Source organism: Bison bison, unplaced genomic scaffold (genome assembly GCF_000754665.1).
Source record: "Bison bison bison isolate TAMUID 2011002044 unplaced genomic scaffold, Bison_UMD1.0 scf7180017864262, whole genome shotgun sequence".
NCBI lineage: Eukaryota > Metazoa > Chordata > Mammalia > Artiodactyla > Bovidae > Bison > Bison bison.
Window position 1 is genome coordinate 1,940,315 of NW_011494834.1, and position 14,773 is coordinate 1,955,087.

A 14,773-nucleotide genomic window follows, 5' to 3' on the forward strand; every position below is an offset into this window, starting at 1 on the left:
CCTGCTTTTCCTGGTTGACACAATGCAATGGTGTTAAAGCTCTATTAATATTTACACATGAAGTTCCAAGTTAGTAAATTTAATTAGTGAGCAAACACTAAATATATGTTTTAATTTTGTTGTCAGAACAAAGGCAGACTCTATCCTGATTTAATTTTCCTTATATCTTTCACATTTCAGTCAACCAAAATAAATGAAGTGTTACTATGAAATATGTTACAGCAACAGCTTCAGTGTCTTTGAAAATGTGCATATTTTCTATCTAGCTAGAAAGAGGAATCTCTAAAGGCAAACCATTTCAAGTTTAAGGAAACAGGGTAAACAACCCATGGTGGCTACTATAATTTAATTTCAAAGCAAATGTTGACAAGGAATGTATAAATTTGGATTTTTTAAAGCCAGCACTGGTGTTACCATGCATATCATGTTCATAAACCTCTACAATTCATCTCACGGTGACCTTTTGGGCCACGTGCATAACAAATGATACAAAATAATACACACAATAACATAAAGCAGTAGCAAAATATTATTATTAAAAACATTCCTGATGAGATGATACAGGGTAGTGACTAAAAGCATTAGTTTTGGAGTCATACACACCTGGGTTCAAACCCCAGTCCTATTACTACACTTAAGTAGCTTACTTAAGTAACTTACTAAGTTACTAGAGTTACAAAAGTTACAACTATTGTCCTTTACTGGGTTGAATTTAGCATGTTACTTAGCCTCTGAGCCTCAGTTTCCTACAAGTAAATTGCAACTTGAGATTCCTACCTCACATTTGATTGTAAGAGTTAATATAAGTAATATGGAGACTGTATATACTATCTGAAAACACATCACAAATCTGAGAGGCTAAGTGCATGAATGGGCTTCCCAAGTGGCTCAAAGATAAAGGATCCATCAGCCAGTGTAAGAGAAGCAGGTTCGATTCCCGGGTCAGGAAGATCCCCTGGAAAAGGAAATGACAACCCACTCCAGTATTCTTGTCTGGAAAATCTCATGATCAGAGGAGCCTGGTGGGCTACAGTCCACGGGGTCACAAAGAATTGGACACAACTTAGTGACTAAACAACAAGTGCGTGAATATCTCATCAGGACACTTATGGTTGTTTGGTATTACTTGACTCTTCACTTCCTTGGTCATTCTTATACGAGGGTGAATTTTCTACTTCTGCTTCAAAATTTTCCTCTATGTCACAAAATACAAAGGAGCTGGTAATGAAAAACTACATCTTTCATAAATCAAACACTACCTTGGTGTTTCAATATTCAAAAGAAGTTATTTATTTACCCCCATGAATGCCCAGTACCAAAAAGATTGATAATCCTCTTGAGCTATTCGAGTCACACATGTGGGCACAAAGGAAATAAAAGGGTTAGTTTATAAAAGCAGTAATTATTTGGAAGGACAAATCTGTGCTGTCTCTGGTGGAGCATTAGCTCAGCGGGCTGTCAAGTTTACGGACTGTAAGGTATTGTATTTACTTTCAGGACCAACTGAAATTCTGAGCTTGAATTGAAGAAAGACTATGTGGAACAGCTAACTTTGGGGAGTTAGTTCTGTCAAGCTTCCTCTCAGAAAATGCATTTTTGCACTAAACCTTGAAAGAACCAGAGATTTTGGTGTAGAAAGCTGAGTTGGCGTTCTAGCACTACCACCTATTGACTATAACCATGAGTAACATCATAGTCTTTCTTCAATTTAAGGGCAGAATTTCAGTTGGCCCTGCAAGTAAACACAATGTCTTACAGTCTATGAAATGGGTATACTGCCCAGGTCCTGCCTACCTGGCAGTTTTTTCCCCCTATTAAATGGTAGTTTAAATGATACAGAATTTTATTATTTTCTGTTGACTAATCATGATACACTGGTATTAAGTGAATAATAGTTACATAATCACAATAGTAAAAGATGTTTATCAGTTTCACTACCTATTAGTTTTATATTGAGATTGAACAAAGTTATGCATATGATAGCAGCTTGCTATAGACAAATCAAGGATTTAATGATTGGCAGCAATGGGTTTAATTCTCAATTACAAACTATGTTACTTTTTCAGCAAGTTTCTTAATTTTCCTGAGCTTCAATTTCCCTTAATGGGGATTATAATGCCTATTAGTCAAGATTGTTGTGAGGATTTAATGATACCATGTGTGAAAAGCTTGCAACCAAAAATCCTGTCTGATACTTATCAGTACAATATTTTGTGTGGATGTTAGTAACAAATATTTATTGGAGTATTTATTTAAATTCATTTGATATAAATTTAAATTTTTGTGGATTAATATGGAAAATGATCTAAATTTCAAGCCAAAGAAGAATAGTTAAATGTCCACACATTCACAGAATAGACTACATAACAGGTATGACTAATATTGTTATTATCATGGAAAGATATTTGCCATATATCAGTGGGGCATGAAGAACATAAAGAAAAGTATTAATATATGGAATTATCAATTTTTTTCAATAAAACTTATTTGGAAAAATTTTGGAAAAATACATCTAAAAAGTTTACTGAATTTATGGGTAAGTTTTGTTTTATGGGTTTTTTATTTTCTCTTCTGGCATATCTGTATTTTCTAATAATACAATAATGTCACATTCAGTTACCAAAATAAATATTAAAATGTTAAATGAAAATAAGGATGATAAAACTGACCTCCTTCAGCTGAACATATGACAACAATTTGACTGAAAGGTCCATCCCCTTTATTGTTATAAACGCCAACCTTCACTTCAAAGGGGGTAAGAGGAGGGACACTTTCATCTCGATAGATGAATTTTGAAGCATCAGAGGATGTCACCATTTTTTCCTTCCAGCCACGTGTTCCATTGGGCCTGAAAGCCACAATATAGCCAAAACCTTCCCCATTCTGAAACTCTTCAGATACTGGCTAGAGAAGAAAAATACAATTAATTATCAGCAAGATAACTGGTCAAAAAAACTATTTATTCCAGTCTTTAACTTTTTAAAATTATAGATAACTAGAATAAAAGAGATTCTCCAAACTTTTTAGTACATTGAAAGCCAATGTAGCATAATCACTTGGCAGTTGTTGCAAATTTAAAAGGCTTTAAAGGTAAAAGTTAAAAAATTAAATGCTATCAGTTGATATTTAAGAAAATTATCAAGAGTATTGAAAACTCCTGAAGTGAGACAACTTTATTCCAATTAGTCATGTACATGAAGCAAAGGTCCTTGAAGTCCACGCTATAATTTAACATGTTGGTGAAAATTGTCATATGGTCTGGTGGTTGGGAAAATCTTGTCACTGGTAATGCTCTGCAGAGGTCTTTGGTCAGAAAATTTAAGAGAAATTAATGTAAGACCTTTCGTTTTTCTTTTTTTAGTATTTTTCTTAATTGCTTTTGTGCTTTACTAACATATGAAATATTAGAATAATTAGAATACAATATATGCTCAAGAAGCTTGTACTATATGATTTATATTTAAATTCTTTAATTTTTATTTTTTTGGTCACATGGCCTCATATACCGGATCATAGTTCCCCAATCCATGTCTCTTTAGTGGAAGACTAGAGCCCTAACCACTGGACTGCAAGAGAATTCCCACATTTAAATTTGTTAAATAGGCATCAATTGCGTTGTGCAATTGTGATTAACTAGTTAGTCAATGGAGCAGTTACCACCCATTGCCTAGGACAATGTTTGACAAATAGATATCCAATAGACCGTGGCTCAGCAGTAAAGAATCTGCCAGCAGTGCAGGAGTCTCAAGAGCTGAAAGTTTGATCCCTGAGTCGGGAAGATCCCCCAGAGGAGGGCATGGTTACCCACTCTAGTATTCTTGCCTGGAGAATCCCATGGACAGAGAAGCCTACAGTCCATAGGCTTGCAAAGAGTTAGACACAACTCAAGCAACTTAACACACACAAATATTTGTTACTTTATAAAAAAATTTTGATTTGAGGGAAAACTATGTGTTGAATGGAGGAAAAGAGACAAAATCTATCATTTCAAAGTATTATATACTAAATGTTTATATCCTCTCCCCCATCCCCACCCCACCAGCTTATGTGGTAATTCCTAACCCCCCATGTGATTGTATTAGGAGATGGATTTGGGGTAGGTGATTCAGTTATGAGGATGGAATACTCATGAGTCAGATTAGTGCCCTAATAATAGAGACTCTAGAGAGCTCTTCTGACCCTCTGCCAGATGAGGACAGAGTGAGAAGATGGTGCTATAAGCACCAGGAAGTAGGCCCTCACTAGATCTGAACCCACCTGTGCCTTCTAGAACTGGACTTCCAGCATCCAAAACTGTGAGAAATAAATTTCTGTTGTTTATAAGCCACCCAATCTACGGCATTTTTGTTACAGTAGCCCAAGCTGAGTAAGACACAAAACTGACAGGGAAGGCAATTCCATTTAGAGAGATATGATCTCAGTGAAGGTCAGGAATTGGGAAGTTAATACCTCTGCAGAAATCAAAAGCAAGACATAAAATTTAATTGAAGAAGAAGAGAATGAACAGAGAAACAGGTCAGAGGATGTGCTCATGGAAGATTTACTAAGGGGAAAGAAGTTTTTCTGTATATTTTTGTACATTCTTTCATTGTTCTTTGAGATGGTCAGGGATTAGTTCAGTTTTCTCCAATAGGCACTTCCATCTCCACTTTCTAAGGCATTGATCTGTGATCTACAAAGCTATATTTGATAATAGAGTAAGTTAACCTCAGAGGAGGAAAGTGGCTTTGTGTAAAATAAATGTACCTCTCACAGGCTTTCACCCCCACTCCTTTCCTTTGACAGAAGGAATTTTGGAGGTCAGATGATGATGGATACAAAAGAACAAGGATTTTGTTATAAAAATCCCAATTCTACTGTTTCTCAGGAAATTACTCAAACTGTGTATCAGTTTCATCATTTGGAAAACAGGGAAAATTATCACCACTAGTGGGATTATTGTATGGGATAAATGAGATATCCCAGGCTTGACTCCAGAAAAACCTCAGTGGTTTTAGCCCACAAAATATCAACTGTGAAGTACTCAAACATTAAACTAAGCCAAACAAGCATCTAAACTAATTTGAGAGGACATGTTTTAATTATTCAAACTTTATTCTAAGAAAGCTCATATGACAGGATGGGACTTTAGACTTTGTATGAAAGGTTCACATTGGAAATATTCATGTGAGTAATTGATGCTAAAAGTGTTTTGTAATCTCATTTGTAATCTCAAACAAAAATTACACAGTTACTCTGTACCAGGTACTCATACCCTATGTATAGCTTTCTATTTAAGGAATCAACACGTCCTGACATCTGAGTGGGCTTTCTTACCTCCCAGGCGATGACCAACTCGTGCCTTCTTCCACTTCTTCCACTTACATTGGTAGGTGCTGTCTTTGGAACTGTGGTTAAAAATGGGCCATGAGTGAGGAAAATGCACACTTTAAGTGTCCCTACAATAAGAATGCATCATAATTCTACCTGGTTGGGTAACATTTCCAAATAAACAGATCAAAATTTGTTTGAAGTCATGGTGGTCTTATTCAATATTAAAACAAAATGTTTGTGATGGATACCCTGCTTTCAAATCTCTGTGGGAGAGTTTGGCATATATTTTTCATGGCCATATACTGCATCTCCAAACTAATTATTCTCTTGTAAATTTTCTCTGGTTTATAACGTCCAAATCATAATTAACACTACAGTCAAGGACATCTACTAATGATAAGTTTCATGGTACACATTTTTTTTTCCTTTCTAATCATGTGAATCTTCTGTGATCCAGGGCTTGCAGAGCCCCTGGAAACTCCACAGGTAGACATTAGCCTTAAGGCTTTTCTAGAACTCCCAGGAAGCTCCAGTTTAAAGAATTTTTTCCCCCAGCTAAAAACTAGTATTTATTCTTCTTTTTCTTTTTTTCATGGAAAATGCCAATTATAGTTTATTTTGACGGGTAAATGCAGTTCCTTTTCTTCTTTAATATTTTTATGGGAGTGGAGACCTAGGTTCGAACCCTGGGTTGGGAAGATCCTCTGGAGGAGGGCATGGCAACCCACTCCAGCATTCTTGCCTGGAGAATTCCATGGACAGAGGAACCTGGCGGACTACAGTCTATGGGGTCGCAAGGAGTCGGACAGGACTGAGCGACTAAGCACACATAGCTTATTTACAATATTCTGTCAGTTTCAGGTATATTGCAAAGTGAATCTGTTATACATAAACATATATTCAGTCTTTTTAAGATTCTTTTCCCATTACAGAGTGGTGAGTAGAGCACCTGTGGGATATAGCAGGTTCTTACAAAGAAATCTTAGCAATAGCTCCATGGAGTGAGAACCTATTTAAATGATTACATATTACAAAAAAAGAAATAAAAGGCTAAAAGACTGAATCTCTCTGAAAAATGAAAAAATATATAGATACTTGGCAAAACTTTTACAAATGTGTAATTATTAAAAGAATAAATGTGTCAAAGAAATAAATTTCCCCTTCACTGCACCAAACCACAAAATATGTTTGTAGTTGAAAGGGAATATTATCAAAGAAATAACTGTTAAATGAAGAAAATTATTAAAAGAAAGCCTTTTCCAGGCTATGAGACTGCATTAGCAATGTTACAGTTCAGTGTTATCTTTATATCTCAACATATAGTTTTTAAATGATCTTGATATACTAATATACATTAACTTTCATATATTACCTACTTGGATGAAAGGGTTTTAATTACTGGCAGATATTCACACAACATTTTGTATACTAGAAAAACTGATGTAGAATTTACATACTATATCTACTAGGAGAAGGCAATGGCACCCCACTCCAGTACTCTTGCCTGGAAAATCCCATGGATGGAGGAGCCTGGTAGGCTGCAGTCCATGGGGTCGCTGAGGGTCGGACATGACTGAGCGACTTCACTTTCACTTTTCACTTTCATGCATTGGAGAAGGAAATGGCAACTCACTCCAGTGTTCTTGCCTGGAGAAACCCAGGGACGGGGAGCCTGGTGGGCTGCCGTCTATGGGGCCACGCAGAGTCTGACACGACTGAAGTGACTTAGTAGTAGCAGTAGTAGTAGTAGTAGAAAGGAAAAAAACAATTTTCCCTGGACCGTGGAGGTGGGAAAGAGCACTATCATTGCGTCTGTTGAATAAAATGACCTTTAGTCACCAGGGTCCCAATTTCATTTCCTAGGCCATGTTCTCCATGAGTGTCAGTTCTTGCCTTGTTCATGTAGAAGGATATATACAGAAGCAGTGACCAATCTTTCTTTCTTCTTTCACAGTTACATACATGTCAAAAATTATTCACATGTGGAGTTCACACTCATGTATTCCCTCAGAATCATATGGAACTAGATACCCCTTTGCCTCTCAGTCAGGAAATTACAAGTGATTCAACTAAGAAAAATGATGGCATTGGAGCAACAGCAGTAAATACATCCTGATTTATATGAAGAACAGGCAGATGACTTGAGTTTTTTACTAATAGTCAAAAGTTATTGTTGCATGTAACAACTTATGACATGGCAATGTGCCTTGATACCAGGTCTCCGAATCACTGTTATACAGTACTAATTCAAAATTCTTTTTTTTCTCGTGTATGGTATGGATAAGGCACACAGGAAAAAAAACTGGTTTAACTGTATGTATAAAAGGGCAGGGATACACAATTTCAAATATACATCAGTGGCTAATGTCAGAGTTCTGAATACTGTGACCATCAATTCACAGTTAAATAAACTGCGTAAACAAGTTAATTTGTTGATATTGTGCCACTATGGCTTCTCTTAGTGCTATTTGTTTATAAAAAATAAAAAGTTATCCACATACAAATGTTTCACATTCATCTCTGACAATTAATAGCTAAATAATATTCAACTAATAGCTACCAGAGCCACCTACTTCATCTATAAAATTGGAATTCCTTATTTATACCCTAAATTTAGGATCTCGAATATTTTTCTTTGAAGATACTCTCCCCACAAGCATGAATTTTGTGGAAAGACTAGGCACTGAAAGTCCTTTTCTGTTTTATTTAGCCCTTAGACATCATCTAAAAAGAGAATGCTTGGAACCTCTAGCTTACAGTTTGAAAGCAGGCTGTACACTCTTTTGTGAATATTTCTTGAAGTTCATTAAAGAAACATGAGTAGGATAAAATACAAGTGATGGTTTGATGTCAAAACTTTCTTCTTTTGGTAGTATTGTCCCATAGTCTATTAATGCTTTTGTTTTTTAGAAAACGTATTAAGAGTTTTCAAAGATTTTAACTTTTTGAGTAAAAAAAGAGAAAAAGAAACTAATGAAAAGTGTGGTGAAAATTTCCACTTCGAGGAACCAAGAAAGCAACATTTAATTTGCCTTTTTTTTTTAAATTTGATTTTATTTTTAAACTTTACAATATTGTATTAGTTTTGCCAAATATCAAAATGAATCCACCACAGGTATACCCATGTTCCCCATCCTGAACCCTCCTCCCTCCTCCCTCCCCTACCCTCCCTCTGGGTCATCCCAGTGCACCAGCCCCAAGCATCCAGTACCGTGCATGGAACCTGGACTGGCAACTCATTTCATACATGATATTATACATGTTTCAATGCTATTCTCCCAAATCTCCCCACCCTCTCCCTCTCCTACAGAGTCCATAAGACTGATCTATACATCGGTGTCTCTTTTGCTGTCTCATACACAGGGTTATTGTTACCATCTTCCTAAATTCCATATATATGCGTTAGTATACTGTATTGGTGTTTTTCTTTCTGGCTTACTTCACTCTGTATAATAGGTTCCAGTTTCATCCATCTCATTAGAACTGATTCAAATGTATTCTTTTTAATGGCTGAGTAATACTCCATTGTGTATATGTACCACAGCTTTTGTATGGGAAATGTCCTTGTCAAATTATTCATAATTGACCTAGATTTTGTAAAATTTATTTTATCATATAAAATTAGTTTTTGAAGTCTTCCTACTGCTATCAGTTTCTTTTAAGGTAGTGAAATGAAAATCACTCAGTAGTGTCTGACTCTGCCTGCCAGGCTCCTCTGTCCATGGAATTCTCCAGGCAAGAATATTGGAGTGGGTAACTTCTCCAGGGGATCTTCCCAACCCAGGGATCAAAGCCAAGTCTCCCACATTACAGTTGGATTCTCTACCATCTCAGCTACCAGAGAAACCCATATTCAGCTTCATGTTAAGTAAGTTTATCCAATTTGAATGTATAATGAAAGTGAAAGTTGCTCAGTCATGTCCAACTCTTTGCAATGCCATAGACTACACAGTCCATGGAATTCTCCAGGCCAGAATACTGCAGTGGGTAGCCTTTCCCTTCTCCAGGGGATCTTGCACCCAGGTCTCCCACATTGCAGGTGGATTCTTTACCAGATGAGCCACAAGAGAAGCCCTTTAATGTATAATAAATGATACAAAAGAGGCATTATAGAGCATTGTGTTTCAATAGTTTATGTATAAGTATGTAAGTTATAAGTTATGTATAAGTGTATAAGTTAGTGTATAAGCATGAACTGTTCTTTCTACAATAGGCTTGCTCGATATAATAGGAAATAGTAACATAAAATAGTAACTGAAATGGTAACAGAAAACTTGAGGCTTTAAAGACAGGGAAATAACCTAAATGTCCATTGATCGATGGATGGATAAAAAATATATAGTGTATTATAATACAGTGAAATACTATTCACCATACAAAGAAAGTAACCTGACCATTTGAGACAACATGGATGGATGTGGAGGGCAGTGTATTAAGTGAAACAAGCTGGACAGGGGATGACAAACATTGTACGATCTCACTTACACGTGGAATCTTAAAAAAAATGGCACTGGTAGGAACAGGGAATGAATTGGTGATCGCCAGAGGTGAGGATAGGGGTTGAGGAAACGGGAAAATGTGGTACAAAGGTACAAACTTCCGGACACAGGATAAATAAGTTCTGGGAAGACATGGTGACTACAGTTAACAATACTGTTATCATATATTTGAATATTGCAGAGAGCATATCTTAAAAGTTTTCATCATAAGGAAAAACTGTGAGGTGATTAATATTAACTAAATTTATTATGATAGTCATATTGTAATACACAAATATATAAAATCATTATGTTGTTCACTTTTAATATAGTGTTATATATCAATTATATCTCAATAAAACTGGAAAAACAAACAAAAAAGAAAACCTCAGGCTTTAATAGATACAACTCAGGCAGTGTGTTCTGCTGTCAGGATCACAATGTTTGAAATGAGCACTCTGATTCTAATTAGCTTAAATTTCCTAATTACATGCAGATGATCAGTGGAACCCATGTTCATTCATTTCTTTTTCAAGTTGATGGCACACAGTTATTATCTCTGCAGTCAACACTTTGGAGTCCACTGATTTTAATTATATCCTTTATTTATAAAACAACATGCTTATGATATGTAGAGATATGCCTTAATCTTTCAGAGTCCTTCTGTTGTGAAAGTTCTATAATTCTTGTTAGAAGCAAAAAATTAATATGATCAAACGTACTAAATGCTTTCATTGAGTTCAGAGAAATACACATTTACTTAAAACCAAATATATTTAAATATAGTCAAATTCTGATTTAGATTTATGCAGCTAGATTCCTCTCTCCCTCAGTTAGCTACTGATAAATGCCATTAAATTATTAGTTCAGAGACTCAAGTTTACACACATTGTTAATGGGTTCACTCTGGGCTTCCCTGGTCACTCAAATGTTAAAGAATTTGCCTGCATTGCAGGAGACCTGGGATTTGATCCTTGGGTTGGGAAGATTCCTTGGAGGAGGGCATGGCAACCCATTCCAGCATTCTTGCCTGGAGAATTCCATGGACTGAGGAGCCTGGTGGGCTATGGTCCATGGGGTCGCAAAGAGTCAGACACCACTGAGGGACTAACACTTTCACTTTCACTAATTTTTCTGCATTTCTTTTTGAACATTATTCTTCCATGACTGAATAATGTGATTAACACTTTTCCAACAATCTGTAAATCCCTTGTAAAACATGTCTGGCATGTTAAAATGTAGACTTTTGTCTCTTTTCATTTTATATGTTTGGTTGCAAATGCTCAGAGCAACCAAAACATATTATACTACCTTAGTTTAAGCATGCATGAAGTTAAGCTTGTGCTTCAATGAACTCTTCCTAAGTGTAGTAGTCTGAATAAAGTCTATCACACTAAAAATATGCTTTAATTAACACTCAACTAATGAAAGAATACAGGATGAAATCATCTACCAATCTCTCTTTTTCTTCCCCTGAAAAATTTCCAAATCTACTATAGTAGATGTTTACATGGCTCATTAAATAATACAGCTTTGCTAGAGATCTGAGAGAAGTCACAAAATTAGGAGCATAATCCAGCAACTACTTTGGGCAGCAAAGTGCAGAAGAAAGGAACAAAGAAGAGAGGTTACTTACACGGTGAGGGTGAGGTCAGGAGAGAAATCAAACAACAACAAAAGTTCCTACCTGAATTGAAGTATATAACATACAAGTATTTCCGTTAACTCATTATCACTTAAGCCCACTTTATTAGAAGAGTTAGAGTTTCCAAAATTTAAAAAAGAAAAATCAATTGTGTTTCCTAAGGAGTTCAAATAATGCTGTTATTCCTATCAATAGTGTAGATAAAGTGGTATGTGTAAGTAGTAATAAAGTGTTCTTCTGGGACCAAGAAAGATCATAAAACCTAATAACAGTTTTACTGTTCTAGCTGGTTGGTTGAAATACTTCTTACCCTCTTTGTCCTTCAGTTTCCTCATGGAGATAATAATAGTACTTACTTTTTAACGTTTTCAAAATTATATATCACAGTGCCTAGAAATGTAATTTATAAATTTAACTTCTATGCAGAGTTTATATCATGCAAAATGCCAGGCTGGATGAGTCACAAGCTGAAATCAAGATTGCAGGGAGAAATAGCAACAATCTCAGAATGCAGATGATACGACTCTAATGGCAGAAAGTAAAGAGGAACTAAACAGACTCTTGGTGAGGATGAAAGAGGAGAGTGAAAAAGCTGGCTTAACACTCAACATTCAAAAAGCTAAGATCATGGCATCCAGTCCCATTACTCCATAGCAAATAGATGGGTAAAAAGTGGAAACAGTGACAGATTTTATTTTCTCGGGCTTCCAAATTACTGCAGCTGGTGACTGCAGCCATGAAATCAAAAAACACTTGCTCTTTGGAAGAAAAGCTATGACAAATGTAGACAGTGTATTAAAAATCAAAAACATCACCTTGTTGACAAAGGTCCTTATAGTCAAAGCTATGGTTTTTCCAGTAGTAATGTATGGATGTGAGAGTTGGGCCACAAAGAAGGATGAGTGTCAAAGAACTGATGCTTTTGAATTGTAGTGGAGAAGACTCTTGAGAGTCCCTTGGATAGCAAGAAGATCAAACTAGTCAATCCTAAAGGAAATCAACCCTGAATATTCATTGGAAGGACTGATATTAAAGCCGAAGCTCCAATACTTCGGCCGCCTGATACAAAGAGCTGACTCAGTGGAAAAGACCCTGATGCTGGGAAAGATTGAAGGCAAAAGAAAAAGGGGTAGCAGAAGATGAGACAGTTAGATGAACTCCCCAGGTTGGTAGGTGCCCAATATGCTACTGGAGATCAATAGAGAAATAATTCCATAAAGAATGAAGGGATGAAGCTAAAGTAAAAACAACATCCAGTTGTGGATGTGACTGGTGATAGAAGCAAGGTCTGATGCTGTAAGGAGCAATATTGTATAGGAACCTGGAATGTTAGGTCCATGAATCAAGGCAAATTGGAAGTGGTCAAACAGGAGATGGCAAGAGTGAACGTCGACATTCTAGGAATCAGCAAACTAAGATGGACTGGAATAGGTGAATTTAACTCAGATGACCATTATATCTACTACTGTGGGCAGGAATCCCTTAGAAAAAAATGGAGTAGCCATCACAGTCAACAAGAGTCTGAAATGCAGTACATGGATGTAATCGCAAAATGACAGAATGATCTCTGTTCGTTTCCAAGGCAAAGCATTCAATATCACGGTGATCCAAGTCTATGCCCCGACCAGTAATGCTGAAGAAGCTGAAGTTGAACGGTTCTATGAAGACCTACAAGACCTTTTAGAACTAACACCCAAAAAAGATGTCCTTTTCATTATAGGGGTTTGGAATGCAAAAGTAAGAAATCAAGAAACACCTGGAGTAACAGGCAAATTTGGCCTTGGAGTACAGAATGAAGCAGGGCAAAGACTAATAGAGTTTTGCCAAGGGAATACACTGGTCATAGCAAACACCCTCTTCCAACAACACAAGAGAAGATAACTTGGGAATCATCATTTGGGGCTTAAGATTAGAATTCCAGGTTTGCCACTTACTGACTAGGTAACTTTATACAAGTTTTTAAGATTCTCCTATTTTGTTTTCTCATCTATAAGATGGGACTAAAACTTCCTGCTTTACAGAGTTGATATAAGATTTAAATGCTATAACGCAGAGCATGTGCTCAACCCTGGACTTGGAACATGCTTCATGATTTTCGACTGGCATATAGTATGATAGGGACTAAGGAGACAGGAGAAATCTAACTTGAGTGTGTCACATTTACTCCTGAGCTGATATCCTCTCCCTGCCCTTTTGTCTTTCTTGCTCAAATATTCCAGTGCTCTTCCCTCACCTTGTTATTAATCAGAAATGGACATGCCTAACAATTACTCATGTTTCATTTAGAAAGGCATTTGTTAAAATCACCATCTCTGTTTGCAAAGTGCCTCTGAGACTGAAGATATACTTCTTGAAAACATTTTGTAGAAAAGATTTCATGATTTAAAAAACTGGTTTCATGATTTTAAAATACTGTCAGCTGTACTATTAGCTTCTTTTTTTCCTGAATATTGAGATTTGGTCTTAGAGGTCTGTTGCTTGCTCTTAATATGATCTTCATCTTCTCTTAGTGTTACTGAGAACCATTTCTTTTATTTAATATAATTAAATTACTCAGTTGAAGAAAGCTATAATGTTCACTTAATAGTATGTTCTTTGAGATTTTCCCAATTATTTCAGTTGAATGCTTATGTTTTTTTAGATCATATTTTTTTTTTAGAAACACAGACTGGAGAGACCTTTAAAACCCTCACAGCTTTATGCCTTTCTCTGTACACTCCAGTGCCTGACAATAGTACGTAGATTTTTTAATTGCCCCTATAAATAATTCCACCTGAATCCCATTTGGTCTGGCCTTCAAAGCCACATTAAATGCCATTTTAAAGGCCAGCCCACATGCCCCTGAGAAAACTAATTCAGCTCCATCTTACAATAGTATTTTATTGTGTTCATTCCATAACTTTTGAACTCAATGAATTTTCCTAAGTAATTATCACAGACAAGAACCGCAAAAATAAGAATACGAACAAAGCAAGAGCCTATCAGAAGTAGAAAGATAATGTACATGGAAAGAAAATGTAGTAGGAAGCTTAATGAGTCTTTTCTGGAATTGGGATGAGACACATGTAACCTCAGATGCTAAAGTGAGGTTGCCTAGCTAAAACCACAGAACTATTAGGAAATGGAGAAACCCAATTTTCTGACCCTTTCCTATTACTCTCCTCTAGCCATCTTTGTGAGATTATTTAGCACAAGGAATGTGTTGGAAGAGGCTGTCAGCTTAGCAGATGGATGTGCTGTGGCGTCGCCCTCCAGCCTCGGCTGTCACTAGGAGCGAAGTGGGAGTGTCATTTCCCCCTTGAGCTAAGTAACATAAGAAGCAAAACAGCTGCTGCAG

The 14,773-nt window shown here is 36.3% G+C and overlaps 1 protein-coding gene across 1 annotated transcript in view; it reads right to left on the reverse strand.

The window, feature by feature from the left end:
* CNTN5 (contactin 5) overlaps positions 1–14,773 on the reverse strand; it is a 671,487-nt gene that overhangs the window by 66,464 nt on the left and 590,250 nt on the right. The window contains exons 16-17 of the mRNA XM_010848232.1: positions 5,317–5,387; positions 2,670–2,904 (exon numbers count right to left, since the gene is read on the reverse strand). Coding sequence (XP_010846534.1) covers positions 2,670–2,904; positions 5,317–5,387 — 306 coding nt within the window. The remainder of the gene's footprint in view (positions 1–2,669; positions 2,905–5,316; positions 5,388–14,773) is intronic.